The 24,467-nt window shown below is 44.5% G+C and overlaps 1 protein-coding gene across 3 annotated transcripts in view; it reads right to left on the bottom strand.

Moving 5' to 3' along the window:
- Window positions 1–24,467, bottom strand: part of SETD6 (SET domain containing 6, protein lysine methyltransferase) — a 49,262-nt gene that overhangs the window by 3,034 nt on the left and 21,761 nt on the right. For 2 of the 3 annotated variants that reach the window (XM_032960831.2, XM_076069602.1), the window contains 3 exons: window positions 2,833–2,949; window positions 1,193–1,337; window positions 135–276 (listed from right to left, as the gene is read on the bottom strand). In XM_032960831.2, the coding sequence (XP_032816722.2) occupies window positions 135–276; window positions 1,193–1,337; window positions 2,833–2,949 (404 nt within the window). Of the gene's footprint in view, window positions 1–134; window positions 277–1,192; window positions 1,338–2,832; window positions 2,950–4,043; window positions 4,620–24,467 lie in introns of those variants that run through there. The other variant, XM_032960832.2, reaches the window with a different exon arrangement.

Genomic DNA, 24,467 nt, shown 5'->3' with positions numbered 1-24,467 from the left:
TATGAAAAAATATTTAAACAGCATCTTCAAAAAAGAAAAACAGTCTAACCCATTTCCATTATGGTAACCGCTTAAATGGGTGCCACATAGCCTTACGTGGCTTGGGGTCTCGCAAATCAGCTCTGCGAACTCACCAAAACATGGGCAGGTCAAGCTGATCAGGTTCAGGGCAGAGAGCGAGGTAGGGTTTCCACCGTGAGTTTGGGCAGGTGAACTCGTACATTAGTGCCACAATCAGTGCCACCCAGCCAGACTGGCTCTTCAAAGAGGCAGCCTCTGCAGATGGAAAACATAAGACACAAGCGTCCATTTAATAACTATTTAATATGATCCCATTACAAGTCTCAAAAGGGTGAGGGTACTTGGAATAATTAATGGTTTTAAAATGCAGATCACAGTATTCATGGGCAGTTTTCATGAATCCCCAACAATGGCTTTTATTTGCCTAGTTTCTTGTACTGGGTTTTAAAAAGTGCCAATGTTGTAGTACAGAGTTAGACTGATGGCCTTAATCTAAGTTTTCTTGTGGTTGTTGTTGGACTTGCATCCCACTGGGATTTTTTGCACACAGCGTTGGTGTACGGTGCTTTTTTTAGAAATATTTTGCTGGTTTTTTTAATGGATTTTCTGTTTGCACAGTCACAGTCACTTTAAGATGTTTTTCTTGTTCGTGTTTGTTTTTTTGTTATGGTTGCACCCGATTCAAGAGCCGAATGGCTCACAGGGCTATACCAAAAATAAACTGAAACTGGTAATTTTGGGCCCTGCATGAAATGCGTTTTTATTATGAACTAGCTTTTTTGCCCATCCAAGGATGGGTGTATATTGCAGTAAACTGAAATATTCAATATAAAAATTGTTCAGCTCATGATTATTGAGGGGGGGGGGTGCCCATGTGGAGTGATGTCACCCGCTAATGATTGTGGAGGGGTGCGGCATGTGGAGTGACGTCATCCGCTCATGATTATTGAGGGGAGCGGCATATGGAGTGCGCAACCTTGTGCGTTAGTGTAAATTTTGTAAAAATTCACCCACTCATGAATATTAATGAGGGGTAGGCCTCATGTGGAGTGACGTCGCACGGGGGGGTGGGCCTCGTGGAGTGACGTCACGTGCGGGACACATTCTTGGCTTATTATAGTAGTAATTTGAAAGGCACAACAACAAAAATCCCACTTAATAACTTGCGCACCTTTTTCAAGGACCTGGCTGATGGAGGTAGTCACAGAGCTGAGCAACGCATCCCGGGGCACAGAAAACAGCACCTCTCCTTCAGAGATATTCTCCACTGCCTGCAGGCCATAGCGGTCCACCAAGCCATCCTCACTGAGAACCACCTGCGAAAAAGTATTCATCATGGCCTCCATCAGCAACGTTATCACCATCGTAATGCAGAAGCACAATCGAGCACACTCGCTGAACTTACTGAAAAACTTTTGGCTGGGTTGGTAACATTTCACCAACTCCCAAAACAGCATTGTTCTCTGGAAAATATTTCTAACAGCGGTTCTCAAATTCCAGTTATAATAACGCTGCTGTTGTCCAATATTTGCTTGCTCACCAATATTATCCTTTAAACTGATATGGAGCAATGCTGATGGATGTTAGGACCAACTCCAGAAATGTGTGGAGTTGTGACAAGGAAACATTTTTGAGACAAACGTTCTCGTCAGCAACACCTCTATCCTACTTGTGAGGGGGAACCTGCTTAGCAGCACTGTTCCACTCTTCCCACATTAACCTTGGGCCCAATGGTGGCGAGACGCTAACTACCTCGCCTGGTATACTGGAGGGCGTGGGGTCAATTCCGACCCTGACACCTGCAGAGGTAATCCTCGGTTTATGCGCTTGTGGTACGCAATTTTGGAATAATGCGTGCTTTGTATTTAGACCTTTTATTGACATGCGCGATGTAATTTTCGGAATATCATCCGCAACGCGACATAGCCACCCTAGCCTGGCACCGTTGCCAGCAGCTAGTGCGGTACAATAACTGGAGTGTACAATCTACAGCATCTCGCGGCGTGTACACCAGCGATCTTCCATTTGTCTCCACAACGCAAATCCGGCGTAGTGACAAGTGTAGGGGACTAAATGGAGAAGAAATGTTATGCAGAGCTACTAAAGATTTATAAAATAGAAAGACCACAGGTGCTGAGAGAAATTAGAAAGAGAACAGGTTGTGAAGGGATAATTAAGAACACGGGTGGCCGGATGTCTAACATCCGGAGAGGAACAGGTGGTAAAGGGATAACGAATGAGAGGTTAAGAATGAAGGACCAAGAGAGATATAAAAAGGGGAGCGTCGCTGGAAATCGGCCTATTAATATATGCGAGGATAATATAGGTGACGTTTTTATTTTATTTTATACCTACGTGACTTTACAGAAAGAACCAGAGAGTATGGATTCCTGCAGTCACGAAAGCTTCAAATCAAGATTGATAATTTCGGCGATTATGTCTGCGAGTGTGAGTGAAATTCCTTAACTCCCTCTACCATTATTTCTTATGGGAAAATTGCTTTTGACACACGATTTTGAGATGCGTGTGTTGTTCTAGGAACGCATCTATCGCGTATGTCAAGGAGTGCCTGTATATTTCGAGTTTGCATGTTCTCCCCGTGGTTGTGGATTTTTCTCCTGTTCCTCCGGCTTTTCCCTCCACATTTAGAAACATGCATTTAGAGTATTTGGCTACGATAAATGTTCACATGAGCTATCATTTGTTGGACAGGTCGCTTCTGAAAAAGAGCTGCATACCTCAATGGGCCTTACCTGGTGAGAAAAGAAATAGTTTAGTAACCCGATGCCTTCACAAGAATGGCCGACGCACCTTCGGGCTGAGCTCGAGGTTCACGCTGCTGCACCACGACTCGAATTCCTGCAAGATGTCATCCAGGCCATGGCGACTCGCCTTCCCAGTGCCCCCTGTTGCAACTTCATCGTCCACCTGGAAATGCAAAGACTGTTCATCTAGAACCGTTCTCAAGATTGCCTTTTAAATAAGCCAACAATATATTCTTAGCTCTTTCGATAAAGTCACGTTGAAGGGAAACAATAAAATATATATCTTATTATTTTAACGTGACTTTACCGAAAGAGCTAAGAATATGAATTACTGCAGTCACGAAAGCTTTAAATCAAAAAAGCCAACAACACTTTGTTTAACGCAGGCTCCCAACGAGCAATCACTCAATTGCTCGTCTAAAAAAAAGGTAATTACTCAAAACGTCGCCTGTTGTACGGTTCCTCTTTAGAGCAGAACTATTAGCGAATGTGTCGTTTTAGTTGAAGGCAGAGCAGGACTAGATGGCTCGGGGAAGAAAGGACAACACAGATTCGTGCAAACCCGAACTCCACTCGCTGGGCTGCAAGGTGGCCAGGAGATGGGAGTACAGCAAACCACTCTGTGTGGACCTTCTGAGCGTGGCTACCAGGGGGGGGGGGGGGGGGTCTGCGTTATGAACCCGGTGACCTGAATGCAATTCCTGGCCAGGGCGAACACCAGCGGCGGCCTGACAGCGGCACCGCTCCCAGGCCCCTTCTTCACCACCACCACCACACCGCGTGGTCCACACACGACCACTCGCGAAACGCGTGGGGGAGGGCAACCTCATCCAGATAGATCGAGGGCTGTGCATGACGGCTGCGCTACTGTCCCATATTAAACTCTCAAAACATCACAGCGCATACACCCAAAGCGACCGTCATCATTATCAAGAACCATTCTTTATCCACTGTTATCCCATTGCCTGCAGCTGAACCAAATGCAAACTGCGTGCAGACTCCATACGTGATCAGCAACAACACAAGCATGAGGCAAACGAAACGGCAGGAGCACACGCATTAATTACATGGCACCACCAGCTTCGCAAATGAATGAGCGCTAATTGGGAGGAACGAGCTCGCTTCTGTGGTACAAACACGCGGGTCGCCACCACCATCAACCACGTGTGGTGGCGAGGGGCGGACTGAACCGCCCAGCAGTTAACGCCACTGTGGAGACGATCCAAGACACACGACCAACGGAGCGCCGGGCCTCACCTTCACTCTCTTGTGCACTTGAGACATGTCCCCGTGAGGTGAACTGCAGAGTAACAATCACCACGTGGATTGAGCACTTTCAGTGGCTAGCGACGCTCAATGTGGCGAGTCGGGAGGAGGGGGGGGGGAAGAGGGGGGGGGGTCACGTGGCCTCGCCCGCGTCACGCACGCGAAGCGCGCTCGGCGAAGAGGTTACAGCGAATTAAATAAATTGTGAATCAGTTAAATTAATATTCGCGTTGCCTAGGAGCGCCGTGTTAACAGGAGAGCAACAAACAGAAAATTGCGGTCGGAACAAAAAAAATGAACGCAAGCGTGGAAACCTAAGAATCCAAAATGGAAGCCGAAGGATGGTGATGGTTGAACCCTAAGGAGCCCGAGAAGCGATGGGGGCGCATACTCTTTGGTTTTATTCGGTAAAGTCACGTAGATAAAATAAAACTAAATTAAACTAAATTAAACAATTAAATCACGACGTTTCGGAGGCAACACAAGCTGCCATCTTCAGGTGGAAAAGTCAACGCAGAATATCTGTGTCAGGAACACAGTTCAGAGACGACCGGGATTATATACAGGTTAAGGGGGGGGGAGGAGTCAGCAAGGGGGCGTGGCTGGGTGGGAGGGCCGGGTGAAGCAGCCTTTTGATAGGCTGCTGCGGGTAACAGCCACTTGGCACTGCACGGGAGTGGGTAAAACCCACATTTTGTTATGCTGCGTGGGGGTCAGAGGGAGGAAGAGACATGCTTCATGTGTACAGCTCCATTTTTTGAAAGCGGCGGCAAACGGTCGTTCAATTATAAGGTAGTTAAAGTTTGATATACAACCACTGAGAAAAGGAAATGGCTGTACACAAATTGAAAGGTAGCTAACGTTTGACTTGATTTATAACATCTTTCCAGTGATTGCTCAATTTGAAACCATCCTCTCGGTTGAAGTTGTGTCTGTGTTTGTAAATCTGGATGGCCTCGTAGTGGCGCAATCACCCGACAGGGCAGGCCAAGTGCATCTCCCTCCTCACGTCCCCGTCTCCCTCCTCACGTGTGTCTGTCTCCCTCCTCACGTCCCCGTCTCCCTCCTCACGTGTGTCTGTCTCCCTCACGTGTGTCTGTCTCTCTCCTCACGTGTGTCTGTCTCCCTCCTCACGTCCGCGTCTCCCTCCTCACGTGTGTCTGTCTCCCTCCTCACGTCCCCGTCTCCCTCCTCACGTGTGTCTGTCTCCCTCACGTGTGTCTGTCTCTCTCCTCACGTGTGTCTGTCTCCCTCCTCACGTCCCCGTCTCCCTCCTCACGTGTGTCTGTCTCCCTCCTCACGTGTGTCTGTCTCCCTCACGTGTGTCTGTCTCCCTCCTCACGTCCCCGTCTCCCTCCTCACGTGTGTCTGTCTCCCTCACGTGTGTCTGTCTCCCTCCTCACGTCCCCGTCTCCCTCCTCACGTGTGTCTGTTTCCCTCACGGGTGTCTGTCTCTCTCCTCACGTGTGTCTGTCTCCCTCCTCACGTCCCCGTCTCCCTCCTCACGTGTGTCTGTCTCCCTCCTCACGTGTGTCTGTCTCCCTCACGTGTGTCTGTCTCCCTCCTCACGTCCCCGTCTCCCTCCTCACGTGTGTCTGTCTCCCTCCTCACGTGTGTCTGTCTCCCTCACGTGTGTCTGTCTCCCTCCTCACGTCCCCGTCTCCCTCCTCACGTGTGTCCGTCTCCCTCTGTCTCCCTCACATTCCCGTCTTGCCACAAGTGTGTCTCACACGACTCGTCGGCCACAACATGGCCTTCCTTCAAGACAAGAATGATTCAAGACAAGAAAAAGTGTGCACCGGTTTCGACGTTCAGTGTCTCATCAGCAGTCTAGCTTGGACCGAATCAACGCTGTGGAAATGCCAGATATGGGGTCCCATTTGGACTATCACATCACTAAAATAATAATTAAAAGTCGTGGAATGTATCGATTAAATCATAAAACGTGCTGATGCTGCCTTGGTAGTGGTTGATAAGCACGATGAAAGATACAAACCTCAAGAATAATCAAGAATTTTGATTTAAAGCTTTCGTGACTGCAGGGATTCATATTCTTGGTTCTTTTGGTAAAGTCATGTAGAAGGGAAACAATGAAATAATAAAATCGCTCTCCGTGGTGCTAACGTTAAAAATAACCGCCACTTTTTTCAAATTTTCTTGTTGTGGGTTTCACATCTGATGATGATTGCTTGTGTTGCAGTCGAAACGTCGTGCACATTTTATTGTTTTATATTTTTATTGTTTCCCTTCTACGTGACTTTACCGAAAGAACCAAGAATATAATAATAATCAAGAAGACAATTATATAAATCTTAAGAGCCAAGAAAATGTATGAACCCAGTGATTGAGACTCAACAAGATACTCCTTGAAACAGGAACCCAAATATTATTTGGGTCTTTCGGTAAAGTCACGTAGATAGGTTCAAAAAAATAACAAATTAAACAAAAAACTACGACGTTTCGATCGCAACACAAACGATTGTCATCAGGAGGAGTTTTAGAGGATTAAAGTGGGCGTGGCCCAAGTGCCCCGGTGTCAGGACGAAATGGGCGGGGCACAAGTGGCCTGGAGCCTGCGCAAGCCGAGATGGTGATTATGTTCACGTGAAATCGAGATGGTGATGATGTTCACGTGAAATCGAGATGGTGATTTTAGACGTGAAATGGGAATTAGGAGAGGGGGAGCCGCATGAGACGTGGATAAATTAACAACTAGTGGTGCGCCCAATGCAGGGGCGACACCGCAGGAGCTGGAATTCCTTGCCCCATCTTTGGTAAAATAAAGCTAACATCGGATGGTGACAAGATGGACACATCACAGCCAGTTATGACTTAAACTGGCCGATGATGTCCTTCCAATTATTGCTGAGTTTGTACCCATCCTCTAGGTTGAAATTGTGTCTGTATATATGGATGGCTTCATGAACGAATCTTTATTGATAGCCAGTGGGCTTGTAAAGTACCATCATCTTAGACTAAGCTGTGTCTGGGGCAGTCGTTACATTGGGGAAACTAAGCGACATGTCTCGGATCGTGTTTGTGAGCATAAGGCAGATTTGAAACACGGGAGGACCAACACCTCAGCCGTGGCTGATCATTGTTTTAATGCGGTTGGCTCACACGAAGTTGATTTGTCTAAGACAAAGGTATGTGCTATGAAAAAGGGCCATTGCCTGAAACGTTGATTGCGATATTTTCCATTTTAAGGCGGTGATTTATTTTTACATTAAAATACCGCACTTAATGCTGTTATTTTTCTGATTTAGAATTCTTGTGGTATGACGTGGAGGTCTCCAGGTGAGGGCGCTGTTTTCAAAGTTTCTGTGCGGTGTTCAAAGACTAATTCTTAAATATGGGGACCGAAGACATTTTTGCACGAATGCTTAGCTGTGTTTTATAAATTCATATTCACGTGGCCCAAATATTAACTGGGACACGTGGTTTATCACAGTCAAACCAGCCCTTGTGTGCGCCTGCTCGATCCCATTAACATGCATTCATCAATCCACTGTTCAATGAAGGCCTCCCAATGTTGTGGGCATTGAAGATGTTTGACCATACGTGCGCCGGTGAAGTTGGGGGTGGGGGGGAGGTGAGATATCACCCGCCACTCATGTTAACTGTGTCCAGCAATCAAACTAGCGTTGCTGGGTTCAGCGCGAAGTATGCTAACCACTGTCCCACCGCTCCACCTCCCAGGTGTCATTATCGTAATGTGTTTATCAATTTGCTTGACGATCGTCCCATCAGGGCTAACTGCGGTAGACGGCATACACAAACAAACTGGAAAGCCTGTCGGTTAATATAATTTACAGATTATTGCAAAGGATATATGATTGTACAAAAAATCATATGAAACTATACCAATCAGAGCATTGGTTATGTTAACCTGTATGGTAAATTTTATAGTCATTGGTTTCGGAGTTTTTCAGTTGAAAAAAAGTGAAGTGTTCTGGACAGACGTAGCGAAACAAAGCCTTATCAGTTCCCTTAGAAAGAAACAACACCATACCTGTTTAGCCACCTCTATCAATGTTCCAATCCTTTGTAGATAAAAAAATATAAGATTACTGGAAATATGAAAATAATGTCATGTTGAACAATTTGAATCACTTGTAAAGGATGACAGTTGTAGTAATATTTTTTGAAATCTATTAATGCACTGTGATCATACTATATATGTATTTCCATTCCATAATACACTCTAAGAAGTATAATTTCAGTACTTCACTGTGCCATGAGGGTTGTTTGACCATACTTCCTCATGATGGTCATTGTGCTGGTAGATGAAGCTGGGGTTGAAGAGGGACCACTTTGAAAGGTTCACGTGTTGCCACTGATGTTCGCTGTGGTCGGGATTCGAACTCAGGTGACCGGGGTTCACAGTGCAATGCGTTATCCATTGTGTCACTGCTCCAGCCGCGCTGTGATTACAGTATATCTACACTACAGGATATAAAGTTAATGTACTGTGTATAGTGAGTGCTTTATTCACACGCAAGATGATCGTCATTAACAATAAATGTATGTTCACTTGGTTGGTGTTTAATCACTTCACAACCACTGCAGAAAACAATTCAACAATTAAGTTGCAACATTTGCAGCGAATGTAATTCATGGACTTTGTGGGTATCTTAGAGAAAGCTCCAATAAAAGTCGTTAATGTTTGACAGCAGAGGCAGCAATGTGATGAGTGATCAGCTCATCAGCATTGGAACGACTTTGCCATCTGTGGCGCAATGAGAAGACTTCATTCCTGGGAGGATTGCGGTGAGCTAACAGTCAACTTGGGATCCTGGGATGCAAGGCAATGGGCAGCAATCTGCTAATCCACCACAATTCCATTGATAATTCCTGGGTTGTTTAGAGATTTCTTGCGAAAAAGTTGTATCGTGTTTGATTGTGTGTAATTAAGTTTGTACGTAGCCAACTGTATTTATATTTGTGATTAATTTTGTTAAAATGTGTACATATCTACAATGGTTCAGTGAACAACACTAATTAAAACGTAGTGAATGCATTTGCAATTTGTACATAACATTTAGTTTGTTTAGAACAAAAACTAATGAGGCTTTCAATAGAATATAATTATCACCATATGCAGTCAGCCATTGCTTTGAGAGTACTATTGTGATCATGACAATGAGTACGGTATGGTGGATTCCCTATTAACGCTTGATTTCCCAATTTCTTAACATTGTATTTTCACACGTGATTCTTTTTTTTGGTTGCGATGGTTCTGCTGTTTCTGTCTCGTGTTTCGCCACACCAATGCTTCCCTGACTTCCATCTTGACCTCATTTCATGTGGCTGCGGACGAAGCATACCAAAGCATGTGCGCCTGGTTCCCAGTCACGCTCGCTGCTTTGATACCATCAGCAGACCCGTGCACATCGCAGTCACGTGACTGCCAGAGCTTGAATGCCCGTCGGAAAGTAAGAGCAGCACCAAATGGCCGAGGAGACTATTGCCACTTCTCTAAGCCTGCGGGGGTTGGAGGGGGACAATTCAAACCCGCTGAGCTGCTTAAAGAGCCAGATCTGAGAGCTTAGTCGCTATCCTTGTGTGGCCCCGGATAAGCATATTGCAAAATGAATCGCATTGAATAAGTCCCTGTGCACGGTACATTTCAATGCTATGTTTATAATTTTATGAATGCTAATATGAAAATGTGTCGGCTGTGTAATGGCTTTCCAGTAAGCATTACGGGCTTACGGACTTGAGCTGCTAATGCGCCATGTCGTGACCCGTCGTCGTCGGGTCTCATATTTGAGCCCCAGGGCTGACGGGAAAAAAAATAATCCTGGCTGAGAACCCATTTTGGAAGCATTGTCAGGTACAATAAAAACCCTAACTGTTTCCGCTAAGTTGTTCGTGGCATTACAATTGTTTTCAATATTATTAATCCTAACAAAGTAAACGGAGTTCACACTTGATTGAAACATGCTGACCCCTTTATGCCTTTATGGGCATCAACTTAGGAGCGATTTTTTTTCCAAGCCAGTGGATTTTGATTTACAAGCTGAGGGTTGATTTACTCCTATGAGTTAAGTTAGTCCTGCCAGCGGACACAACACGTCCTTCCTCAGCGTCTCTCAAGCAGCTTGCACAACAAATACCTCACCACCACACTGCCAAGCTTTCACAACACACAGCTCATCACCGAGCCCACCACCACCACACTGTCCGACTTCCGTCTTCCACGGAAACAACGGGCAACACTGAACTGGATCTGCATAAAGCACGGAAGGTACGGAACCTTAATGCACAAGTGGAGAATCAAAGACTCTCTTTCTCTATGCTACAAACACCAAACCATGGACCATAAAACTTCACATTTCCCCAAATACAAATCCGAAGGTGGTGGGTGAGTGTATCTATAATTCAGCACCACTCATACAGAGTGATTGAATGATTACATCACATTGAACTGAATATCTCTTCATTGGCAATGTAAACTAATCATAATCTCTCAGCAATCGGCAGAATTGCATGAATTTGTTTATTCATATCCTGTGGCACCTTAACACAGTGTGAAAGGTGCTGAAAAAGTGCAAATTATTATCATCATAACCTTTATTTCACAAATATGTAATGTCCAGCTCAGGCAACTTTCTGTACAGAAAACATTTTGTGCGGCCTGGATAGCATGCAACGAGCTGAGAGCTCAACGTTAACGTACGCGCTTCCAATCATCCCGTGCTTGTAGCACACTTGTAACGATTAAATAATTTAAACAAATATTTTAAAATACACAACTCAAATAAAAAATGCAAGAACATACCTATGAACACATTGCAACGATACAGATTCCATCCGTCAATAATGCTTTGTGTACAGCTTTAGCATTTGACAGTGGACCTGTATTATGTTATCTTACAAGTATTTATTGTACGTGTTTTTTTCTGCCGACTATACTGCCTGTGGGTTGAGTGTTGTCAAGTCTCAACATAGATCTCAGCAGCTGACGTGTAAATGGGCCATATCGTTGAGTTAGTTGTACGCCCGAAAAATGTCTCCGGCCGATTCCATAAGAACCAAGTATATACTTAGAACTTTGCACATGATAGCCGAGCAGGTGGTGATACAATATGCAAATTGACATCCAAATTTATTTTTTATCCACGTTAATTAAATTGCATGAGATTGAATAGTACCCAGTTATCCACAGCATCTGGTGAGTGCTGTTAGTAGGGGTAAATAATAGACGCATGGAACTGCATCAGATGAAATCCTCCCCTCTCCACTGAAAGCCGAGGGTATGAGATGAACTACCGCATCGCACAATTGTTTGCGACCGCCTCTGCTCTTATGGGCCATGTCACCACCCCTTGAAAGCAGTACGAGCAGTTTTCCCATTTATTAAATTCATGGTAGTACTAGGGGAGCAATTCACTTTTATAAATCGGCCTCTTGCCTCCAGAACAACCACTTTCTGTCTCGCTCCATTGGATATAATGCTTTGGTCAGCCCTACCGAATATCGCACGGTTGTACCCTCTTGGGCCAACGATCGCAGGCGCGTGCGTGTGTGCGTGCGTTTGTGCCTGTGTACCTAGAATGACAAATTCAATCATTATCTGTTTATATTGTCAGCTTAGTGTGAGGTTAGGGGGGTTGGGTCATCATTTTTTTCTAACGAAGCCCTTGATCCCAAACAAAAACATGCGCACGTCAGCTGCAGTAACAATGTGCCAAGTGTTCTCCTTGCAAGGTAAACTTGACGAATGGTATATCAAGGTATGGCTGAAAGGACCTAGCGAAAACATACTTCAAGAAAACGTTGGTGGTGGCGTTCTTGAAAAAATATAAATGTTTAAATAGTCTTGTGTAGATTGCAGTGCGCAGCCTGCATAATGTAAATATTAAAGTCTTTCATGCAAGGTGTAATTTTTTTTTTAAACTTGGGTGAATTTCACTTGTAGTTTATTTTTAAAGCGGTTAAACAGCCAGACTTCAGTCTCTTACCCACTGCAGCTGCTGACAGCCTTTACACAGTGTTCTCTGATATTGCTCGCACAATCAAACTATTTGCAAAGTGAGCAGCGAGCAGACTGCGTGGCGTGGAATTTCCCAAATGTAGAGCAAATTAAAAGTGGGTACTAGGTTTAAGAATTCTAGGAAGCGTAAAAAATGTATGCGTGGCAGCGGCTGTATTTTTATGAGTGTACTTGGTTATTTTTGATCATATAAACAAGTGAGTGCATATAACAGTACAGTCGTAACATTGTGGCTGCCAACGCAATGCACTTAACAGAAATGGGACTCCAAGCCGAGTAAGACCGATGCGTGATTTTGCAAATAATACATAAATGCTTGGCCTCAGGCAGCCCAAAGGCCGTGTAATTATCAGCTGCTGCTGCCGACGGTGAAGGCTTCTCGTCAGTACCCTCAACTGTTAGTACAGTTCAAATTCTGGGATTGTTATTCATTCAATTACTTAATGCCTTTCCAGGTCACCTGCAGAGTTGAAACAATACACGGTGGGCTTGTGGAACAAACACACGCCACACCAGCCTCCACGTACCACATTCATTCAAGTTTATTGTTTTTCTTAACTCTTAGCTACATTTTGTCCGTGCCACAATACGCCTTCCCAGTGCCACAATACGCCTTCCCAGTGCCAATGAAAGGTAATCCATTGAGGTCAGTAGAGAACACATGGACTGCTGGATGCAACGATTTATACGGTACGTTTAATCGGTTAACATTGGTGTATGAGGTGACGATTCACGCATCGAATTGCCTCGGGAACATATTTTTGATATGTATATGTTGTTGTGGGTTCACGTCACCCAGAGCAACCCCGAATCACAACAAATCCAAGAATCGCAGCGTAGGTGGTGTGAATTGTTCTACCCCTCCTGGATTGCAAGCTGATGTACGTCATCCCAAGCAAAACAACAGCCAGAAGTTTACTGAAAATGGAGAGAGGAGGGGGAAGGGTGTAAGGACTTGCAGTCTCAGAAACTCTTTGCTGGAGTACCACTTTGGGAATAGTGACGTAAAAAAAAGTTTTTAAACACGAGTTGGTCTACGTTGCTTTTAGAGACATAAAAAGAATTCCACCGTACGAAACGGCCTCTCTACAGAAAAAATCCCAACCAAAAGTTTTCATTTAAAAGTCCGCAAGGGCAACTCCCTCAATGTCAGCAACATTATTTCGTGTATTGAGGCATTTAGAAGAAAAATATGGAAAATTAAAAACGAACAAAACCGCCAACTGTATCACGTGCTGATACCAAATCTCGTCAGCGACGATGTTGTGAAATCTCTCCACGATTCAAGGATGCCAGGGGCATTTTGAGCCAAGGGCCACTGACAAAAATGCAATGGAATCCACAGTCCGGCAGCGGTGGCAGTCGGAACAAAGCAATATAATAACGCAGTGCGTGCGTGCGAGCATGCTCTGCCACGGCGATGAATAACCTTGCCCTGTCTGGGCACACAGAGTCCCGTCTTTGTGTTTTATTTCACATGATCTGTGTAGGCTGACGTGTCCACTGACAGCTCACATGATGGAGGCCTACGCTGCAGATTCCAGTTACAGCCTTAGAGCGCGAGCCCTGTGGGGACCGGGTGACAGACAGAAGGAGGGTGCGCTGCCCAAAACGAGATGCCCGCCTCATACTTGGGCAGTTATTTTGGGCCTGAAGATCAGATTTGGACAAGGAAATCGAAGTCGCCACATACACGGCCCAAGATGGGAGCTCTGATCGGTAAACAAAAAGGCCACAAGGTCAATGCGGACTCCAGAGCAGCGTATTTTTCCTCCCTCCTGTGGCACAGGAAGCAAGTTTATGTGAGGAGGTCGGATATTAAAACGGAGTGATTAATGCAGTTTTGAAGAAACGGTCAAAAAATATTCAAGGAGATGCGGCAGCGAGAAGCGCGGAAGATTTATGGGGCTCACTCCTTGAGAGGTAAAGAGCGTTAAGCCGTTGAGAGATGTCCGTGTGTGGGCCATGAAAGGCCCCTCTCCAGGGTGTTGTGGAGACCCTGATGGGTCGTGCGCGCTAATGGCCTTGCTCTGCACTCATTGTCTAGCAGCTGCCACGTGCATTCTTTCTCTTCGGGGCAACAACAGATATCAACGTGTGGCGAGTTCGTTATGCTCTCCCCTCGCATGACACCATAACCGACCACGACTGGTTGCACTGTACAAATTGCAACTCTCTTCGTTATTAGGACGTTGAGAACATTATTCAATGGAGCCAGCTGCTAAATCATGGCCAAGCCATTCTGGGTGTTTTTTTTTATAAGACGTTGAATATAGGATAACGCCTCCCTTGTTTATGGATAATAGGATCCACAGTGTAGGTCGTCCACATCATTGTGGATACGAGTCAGAGGAATTATCCTGTAGAGTGTAAAACACACTTCAATGTTGTCAATGTGAAATTGTACATTTACATTTGAGCAAAGCGAAACATTAGAGACGTGGCCTTGGAACAGCGGCGAAGAAAAATGTGAGAATGTCTGTTCTACTGAATAGGCATGTTGCTAAGTATACAGAGGGAAAGAATAAGATAACGTTTCAGTCAACTGGCCACCTTCAGGAAAAGTATTGCGTTGACTGTATCCTACCTCTGTATATGCTACATTTGTATCTTCTTTTTACACAAAATAAACACGCATTGCCATTAATGACTGTGCTGTAATGAGCTACTTCCTCCAGTTGGCGAAAAATATATGAATGGAACAAACAAACATAAAAATTCCAAAGTGAAAATTACATTTATATGAGAAGTCAGGGTGGCATTAACTCTGTGGGTGGTCAATAATCACGACCAATTTGCTGTAATTACGCTTTAGAAGTTGACTTCACTGGCTGGGACTCTGTAGCTGCTTTACCATTGTCCACATTTATTCGGACATTTGTGTCGACTTTCTACATTAAATTTGTTTTATTCTTTGAAAATTCGTTCCATTGTGAACACAAGGTTTGAGCGAACGATTAAATTGTTAAAGCGCTTTTAAAATTCACTATTGGACATGTCAATGAAGCCGTCTGATGCCACAAACAAATGGTGCGTAATTTCTTGTTCCCCAGCGTCCTCTTCTGCATTTGGCTGCTTTTATTTCCCCCCGTCTCTGGTGCACAACGATTATTGGTCTTTCGCTGCCGTGCAATGTGCTTGCATTCTAGTGTCAGGTCTCGAAGGACCACTGGCTTGCGTGAAGGAAGCAACGATAACCAAAATAAAAAATAAAACATCTAATTCCCAAAAGCTGAGCCCCGTGAATAGCGTATTGGCTTTGTGGCCTCGTGAGACTTGCTCACCCACACACAGATGCCGTCCACCGACACACGACGTCACAACGCTGCGCGTCGCATTGACGCTGCAGCTCGCTCGGATCTGAACAAGATGTCAGATTCGTACCGACGATCATCTGGTAGGGTCAGCCCAGTGACAGTCCCCAGGTAGTAGCTGTTACAATGGGTTTGCAGTGGACTGGGTAGTGTTTCCTGTAATTGGTACAAGTCTTATTGCTTTCTGTTACGGGTTACATTGTGCGATGAAAATGAGTTTAACAGTGAATCTGAACAGCTTTTAAATGTGTTGGAAGTCAAATCCACAAGGCTTCACGGTGTTTGGTTAATAAATAAATGCACATGATGCAATAAAGAAATACTTTCCTTTCGTGCTGGAAGCTGACAGTGATGCCAAGCTCTTGTGCAGGTTCTCCCTGGAGTTTAGCACTTATAATAAACAGCCCCCTAATTTTAAAACGTTATATATGCATTAGCTTCCTAAACTGTAACACAGGGGCATTTCATAAGAGTCATGAATCAACCATTGAAAAAAACTCTCCTGAAATCTCAATCTAAACAAATATGTCATGTGATATTCAGCCCTTTGTTAATCCACTGCTGGATGATGGCATCCCCCTGTTTTTGACCCATGAGGGGTGTTTGTCCATACTTCACTACGTTGGGCAGTGCAGGTCAGTGAAACGTGGGCGCCCATGACGGGTTCAGATGTCACCATTATTGTTCATCACGAATCGAACTGACGTCGCCAGGTTAATAGCACCGAGCACAACAACTATGGTGCCTCTGCTCCACCCCTCGAACCCAAAAAGTATGCAGAATCCTTCCTGGAGCTTGGGTTGCACTTTGGCTATGATAAAGCCCATGATATAAATCTCAGCCACGATGTATCAAGATTTCATGTAGCAACGTTCCCACACGGTGGTTCAATGCCACGCTTGGCTGCATCGTACATCGCAAAGATCCTTGATGCCTTCTAACAAAGTGCATTGCTTCTGATATGACTCCTCTGCTGAGCGGATCTTTGCGAGCGATACCTAAACAGGATCGAGGTAAACTACGTACGTGTTTGTAGTTACTCTCTGGGTTGGACCATACGCTGTCCAACATGATGTCTAATATTTCGCTGGAAACAATTCGCACCTCCGATTAGCACGGTTGGCTACATACGGTGCGAACTAAGTTTCAACATACATACACATACGTATTAAGTCGGAAGAAGAAGCTCCCAGCACATGGAGCAACAAGTGAGGCATGCAGTGACAGCCCAAAACACATCAAAAGCTGTCGGACGTTCTTGCAGCTCGTCGTAAAACGGTTCCCAGTTGGGAGTGAGAATCGCGAGTGAAGTCATGGCCCAAAAATACCTCCCTCTCTCTGCTGGCCTTTCTGCCGTGCAGCTGTGCAGCGCTCGCTTCAGAGGATGCAGAACTTCTTCTTCTCTGCACAGGAAGTCGGTCGGCTGCTTAGACGATGCGAGCCATGTCCCTTGGGGGTGGGGGCCCCATCGCTCTCCCTGACCCCGGTTGGGCTGATCTCACTGTCTGGTCGCTGGGGAGGGGGCACCGCACTCTCCACACTCGCCGCCTACCGCTGCCCCCCCCCCCCCCCCGCGAACATCTTAGTTCTATACAAACCCTCTGTGTTTGAAAAGTAAACATGGGTTTTCAGAACACTGCATTGCCTTCCTGCCTATGTAAGTGCTCTGGGTTTTCAGCTTTTTTCGCGTCTCAATAACTTCATTGAAGATATTTAACAAATGTGCTGTATTGATTATATTATTATTGCTGTGCCGATAGTCGAAGATAATACATATTTATCCCCCCGCAAAATGTCCACTTCATGTACACTTACTGCATTCTCAAAATAATCTCGTCAAAGGTTTGTGGGTGAAAGTGTGCCATTAATGTTTGGGAAGATGCAGATATAGTCCCCGATATGTCAGTGCCAGTGAAGTTTGCCATCAGGAAGACGGACCTCCTGCTCCTCCAGCATTAACGTTATCAGCTTAACCTCCTGCTCTGGTCTGTAAAACTAAAATTAGTGGAAAAATAAACAAAGCTTTAACTGTCGTCTGCAAAACTGTCTATCGAGGAATTTGACCAAATGTGATTTCCGTCCATATGTTTCCTCGTGTGAAGTTTTTGTTACATTATCCAGCGTTCTGTGACGTACTCCTTTTCGACCCCTTTTCGACCCCGTAAAATATAAAAAAAACCATAACGTGATATTTCCTGGACCATGGCCAGATTTCATATGAAAGTCAATAACAGAGATGAGATGAACCGAATGTTAAACAGTCCCACCGTGCTCCTGGACTCGCTTAAAAAAACTTTCCACTCTTTTGTTGTTTTATTTTCCCTTTCGTATCCAACATATCCATCGCCAGCATTCTGTACAGCTTGATTGCTATTGTGTTGATGTGTATGATCAATGTAAGACAAATTTTTAGCGGTATTAATTTATTTTCATAACTTTCATGAGAAGTATCAATGACGCAAATACACGTGGAATCTCTCCGCTCGTCCATAATTACAGGCGGAGGGGCACGTGCGTCATTCGACACGTAAAAAAAATCAAATCCTCTAGGTTTTATAAATATGCGTCGAAGTTCTGCCCTCAAATTTTTATTTTATTGCCAACATCGATGCCCCATGGTTAAGAGTAACAGGAGGAGGTCTCGAGTGATGGTAACTGCTTTGAAGCTTTCGTGACTGCAAGAATCCATACTCTTTGGTTCTTTCAGTAAAGTCACCTATTTCTACCTACGTGACTTTACCGAAAGAACCAAAGAGTATGTGATGGTAACTGCATCATCAGTAATCAAGTAATGTGGACATGTACGGAAGTTGTCAATCCACTGCTGGATGAGGGCCTCTGCACGCTGCACAGCATTATGGGGGTTATTTGACCATACCTCACCATGCTAGTCGCTGCCAGTTGGTGAAGGTGGAGAACGAAGACGTGAGTGTGGACGAGCACGGTACGCCGTTGGGTTCTGCTGCATTGCCGTCAGGTGACCACCAACGTGGCAGAGTTCCACTGCCGCCTGTGGTCATCCGGCTCGCATGGTGATCACTCACTCATACACTGTCCAGGCTCAAACCTGCTTAAGCTTCCAAGATCTTACGAGATTGGGCGCGTTCCGTGTTATGTAGCCACGAGCCCATGTCTTGTGAACATGAGCGACATTGAGACGCGCCACCTGCACTGGAGCCAGGCAAGCAACGATTCGCTGCCGAACCCCCACCCACCCTCATCCCAAGTGATGTATGAATTGTCACAATTAGACAAATGGTTTGGCTATGCTGCCTGTGCTATGAAGAAGGGCGATTGACATGAACATTGCCTATTTTTATTTATTTATATTAGTTTGAAGGTAGTATTTTTGACAAATGTGATGAATGTTTTGTCACAATTAGAATCATGCTTTCATTCAAGAATACATTTTCGTTGCCTTATTTACCTCCCATCTCATTTACATTATTCGTATGTATTGGTTGTAATCTTTCATTCACTCCATGAGTCTAAATGTAAGCTTAGCATATGCTTAACATATAATTTACTTAAATTATGTACAATTGATTCACATACCTTTTTTGTAAAAAAATTGTCAGCATAATCGATTTTAATTGATGAGTGACTACTTTGTTAACTCACCACTTTCCATCATTTGGCCCTACCCCGTTCTGTATATTTTTTTTTGCCGTGGTTTCATTCACAGTTCTCCAGATGTAGCTGACTTATCCATTCACTGGGGGGGGGGGAGGGGGGGTTACAATGTATGGGTCTCAGTAGCGACGGGGCAGTGTACCGAATCTGGTATAAACCGTGTGTGCTGTGTCGTACGGAATTTAAGTAAACAAATCCGCCGAGATTTCCCTGAAGACGAGGCAACTATTTTTGCCCAACGGGAATATATAATGTATCGTGCATTTTTGTTTTTTTGCATGGGTCAACTAAATTTCCGAATTTTGGCTTTAGAGAGCACACACACAGACGCACATACTTTCGTGGCCTGTATAGTAAACAGAGGCCGAAACATAATGTTCACATTGTTTGGAATCATCGTGCAGCTCGCCACTTTACATGCAGAGAGGAGTAGAGGAGAGGAACGATTTCCCGATGGCCATTTGAAAGTCCAACCTCATACACTGAGGCATTCGAGTTTTACCCATTCCTGCTTCAGCTGATTTTGGCATCATGGCTCCACATTGCAAGCCATTGCAAAATCACGAGTCCTTCTTGTGCTGCTTGGATGTCATTTACATCCACAGTCTTAGCTCAGTCACACCATTTCAGTCTTTCAGTTGCCCCTGATCAGTGGCCGCGGCAGTGAGCATGGTGGATGTTGGGGGTAAGAGGGACGCAACGAGGGAGTTGGAGGAAAGAGATCAGGAAGGTTCATCTTTGAATGTAGAAGAACAATTGGAGGATGCCAAAAAAGCATTCATATCCATGATTCCCAAGCCACATTCCTCTTTGGTACATATTTTTGTTGATTACATTTAATAGTATAAACATCGCAATTCCAGTACTGCAAATAAGAGACAACATTGTACATTAACAGCCCTTTGTCAATCCACTGCTGGCTGATGGCTTCCCCATATCTTGCATATCGTGGTCGTTATTTGACCATACTTCACCACGGCCTTATACACAGCACGTCAGAAAAATAATTATAAAATAACTGCATGCATTTGGAGTAACATACGTACATATGCTGTCTAATGCTGTGTATTTGGGACAATACACATTGATGTCCATTCTTCTTGGTAACTCTTAGAGTTCTTCACCAAAGTGCAGGAAATAGCATGACTTGAGACTGCTTGTTATTTATCCGCTCCGCATGCTGCCCCAGCGAAGTAATGTGTGGGAGTGTAAACACAGCAACGGTACTGTGTGACCCTCCATAGACAACATATGGCAGCAATTTGCAAGATGTTTGTAAGTGTGCTTACAAAATAATACGAAACCTTTGTCAATCCACTGCTGAATTAAACACCTCCCCACAGTGTGTCAGTCATCGGGGTTGTTTGACTATACTTCACCGCGCTGGTCATTTCGGGTTGGTGAAGTGGGGGGAGGATGGGGGACATCCAGAACTCAGACCACCAGGTTTCTCACAGTGCGGTGCACGAACCATGCACCACCGCCCCACCATCACACTCGTCTTTTTTTTTTACAAATCTGCTCTTCATAAAGCAGGGAAATAAAATGACACATGTCTTAAAGGGTTATTATGTTCGTCGAATTTTGAAGAACAACACAGTAATCAAATTAAAATAAACACTCGTCTCCTTCATGAAAATAATAATTTGTGGCAATTGCTGTGGGCTTAATCTTGACATGTGTGATGGTGACTTGACCTTGTCATTGCAGGTAAAGCCAATTCCATGAAAGCCTCACATCTGTAGATACAGGACTGCGCTTCATATCTCCTGTAAATTGTTGCCACACTGCAAAAACAATGAACCCGGGCAGTACCAGCTCAAACCCAAGCCCCGCATGATTCGACCTTGCACATTTCATAAATAGGAAACTTTTCATCATGACCCAGTGGCCCACTTAAATGTGTCAATTTAACGCTCTTTCTCTCTCACGCGTTAATTCATTAAAAAGCTACAAAACACAACAAAATACGTTGGTATGATGTGATTTTGGGAGTCAAAGAAAACCCTTCCAAAATATGACGTCACGCGATTTTGGACGATTTTGACCCCCCCCTTCGTCACACGGCGTCACAAAAAGTCAGACCCCCCCCCTCAAATATGACGTCACAAAGCTCTGCCCTCCCCCCCCCAAAAAAAACTATGCTTCAAATCGCTTTAAACTATTGTCATTGTAGTGCGTATTTAATGTGGCGCTGCACTCTGATGTTCTAGGAGAAAACATTTATTAAAAGTATATTTAATTAAGTAGAACGTGTTGTCTATATTTATTTAAAGTTGCGCATTTTGATGTGACGTCACATTTCTCAAACCCCCCCCCCCCTCGTCACACATCGTCACAAATATCTGACCCCCCCCCCCCCAGGTGCGTGACGTCATTTATGGACGGCCCCTCAAGCGTTATCATATAAGCTCACAGCAGTCACACACGGTACATGTGTAACAGCAGCCCACCACACTGACACATCATGAGGGTTAGAACTCTCCGATTTTTGACCCTGACCCAGAAAGCAGTGATCAGTTCTAAATCTCTGCCGGACAGGGCACAGAAAATGTGGTCACCTCCTCCTTCGTCGATGGAAAATAATAACAATTCTAGATTTAATAACAGTCGACAAAGTTACTGCTGCGGTCACCAGAGCCAGACGATGACGTCAGCTGATGTCACGTGGCGACCTGCGCCGCCCAGCTACAGCCCACGGATCACGTGATCGAGCAATTCCCGCACTGGCCATCCGTGGGCCAATCTCACCGACATTCATCAAGCCTCCTGAGAGGCCACTGAATGGTTTTATATTCGCGATATTAAAACGGACACAATGTTGCAAATATCACCTTGCCGTATGAAAGAAGAACAGTTTGAGGGTTCAACGGGAGGATTCATTTGAGGGAGTTTCCTACGGATATCGGGCAATTAGGTCAGGGGTGACCTGTTATACAAAATATAATAAACTAATTGTGCACTTTTTATTTAAAGCTTTCGTGACTGCAGGGATTCATATTATTGTACGTGACTTCACCGAAAGAACCAATAATATAAGTGTGCACTTGTTAGAGGTGCTGAGCCAGATTATTTTAAAGGGCAGTAATGTTAATTACTGTTAATACATATGAAGCATGTTGACAAAATACACATTTTGTTATAAAAGCAATTGATTGCAAGTAGCATCTGTTGCGTATTATTTCATACAATGCAAGCTTTTATTATCACCAAATCACCCGGAATGCAACCCATCTCATCAGATCTCAGGAGCTAATCAGGTTTAAGCCTGGCGCGTGCTTAGATGAGTCACCACTTTATGTAACAGATTTTCAAAAGGCTGTGATGGTACTAGAGGGCAGTGCAACATAATCCATTGTTGCAGCGCACTTCTCTGCTCGTAAATCGACGCAGCCTGCCTTCAGAAACCCTCACCGACCAATGTGGTCGAGAATAGTCAATTAGACTCACCACGGCCGACACAGCGTGGCGAGGCCCTCATCCAGTGAGAGTACAAATGCAAAGCTTTGGAGTCACCGGTCACACAGAGTGTCGAATTAGCTGTGACCACCGAGTGTTATTATTTCACATCGCATGCCGCCTCATTGTTTCATTCGTGGCTTGCTAACACGTTGGCTAAAACACGCATTCATGTACCTCTCCCATCAGGACGGAATCAGCATTTGCTCCACTTACGAGTTGTACGCCCGCGGGAGTGATTTGACCGCGATGAGGTTGAAATGTTTCCCATGCAGCACGCAATAAATGGAGATAAGCAATTAGAGAGTGGCCTGCGTCCTAGGGGTGAGTCCTCAGATGGCTTCTAAAGGTCGATCCTTGGCAAGGGAGAGTAGGAACCACTTGGGTAGCGTCAGGATAAGTACCGCTTATACCCAGTACTTCATTCCTCACGGAACAATCCAGAAGGTTGTTCCGACTGGAATTGTTTTGGTCACACCACATTCATTGTGGTGAATCCAAACATCTAATATTGTATAAACCTGTCAATATAATTACTGATAATATACACGACGAATAGAAAGCTCGAGGGTATAGATTCTATGCTTTAGAGTTTTTGAACAGCCTTGGAAGCAAGGCGACAAATCAAATGGATGGACATCTGTAACATTGTCAAAGAGCGAGGTGAATGGCCGGAAGACTTTCCAATGACATCCATGGTACCTTTGGAAAACAAACCAAATGCAATGGAATGCGGAGAACAAAGATCAATCAGCCTTGTTCCACAAGCATCCACGTAAGAGGCGATAGCAGTGGTGGCAATGCAGTGTGAAAGGAACATAGAACGTGACAATGAGTTACTGTTAACAAAACAAAAATGACGAGGATGTCAGGGGAAGGTGGAGGAAAATGTCAAGATTGACGGACAACTTGAAGAACAGACGAAGACATTCAGGCGTTTGGGTGCAATGATCACGGAAGATGGACGGCGTATAACGGAAATCAAATCGAAAATTGGTGGCCAAAGAGGCATTCAGCAAGAGGAGAGAGATGTTGATGATAACTGTGAGTGAAACAGTCAAGACGATGGTGCGGAGTTTAGCTTTGCATGGAGCGGACATTTCGATACTGAGAAGGTCGGAGTGAGACGGTTTGACGCGCTTGAGATGTGTATATGGAGAAGGATGCAGAACGTAAGCTGGGCAGAGGAATACCAATTAATAATAATTAATTGGCTCAACGAAGCCATTAGGAGAGTGAAGTTCTGGAATTTCAGCTCCCCCACCCCTCCCTTTTCTGAGCCGCGCGCTTTCTGTTTGGGGTAACAAATGCCGTGCATGAATTTCGAGCGTTAAATTAAATTATCTCAGAGAATAAAATCGGTGTGTTTGAAACGTGAGTTTACAACAACACGCACATAAGCTCAATGAATATATTGCTCTAACCTGCATGTGAGTTTAATTACAGAAGACGCTGATACACTCGGTTGTGGGACTCTTTTCCTTACTGAGAGTTGACGAGGAGTAGAAAATTCCTTTCGTGGTACACACAATAATTACACACCATTAGTAGTATCAAATAAAAACGCGAGACATAATTAGGGCTCACCTTTACCATACTAAGTTAGAAACACACTGTTAATATTGCCAAGTCAAAAATAGTGCCTTATAGTACCGCATTAATGCTACTAATATGATTGCAGCTACAAATTGTATATTTGTATCACATTAGCGATGGATAAATATAAATTACGAGCCGTATTAAGTGGTAGGTAGGCCTCGTGACCGTGGGTCGTATGACATTAAGTTAAGGATCGATTCCAGTCCATTGTCCATAGGCTGTCTACCACTCTCTTAAATAAACGCTATTGTGTTCGTAACGAATTGTTTCCCTATCGTGTGCTCATGAATTGTGATGATACACAGCCATGATCCGATTAAAACATCTTATTTGTTTACATTGTGCTCAATAATAGCGGCCTCTAGTGGCTTAAGGTATAACATAACCCCATTCATTGTATGCAACTAGAAT

This window comes from Petromyzon marinus, chromosome 25 (assembly GCF_048934315.1).
Source record: "Petromyzon marinus isolate PM22_M1 ecotype Great Lakes invasive population chromosome 25, UKy_Petmar_22M1.pri1.0, whole genome shotgun sequence".
Classification (NCBI taxonomy): domain Eukaryota; kingdom Metazoa; phylum Chordata; class Hyperoartia; order Petromyzontiformes; family Petromyzontidae; genus Petromyzon; species Petromyzon marinus.
The sequence above is the reverse complement of the archived record's forward strand: the minus strand, read 5'-3'. Positions and strand labels throughout refer to the sequence as shown.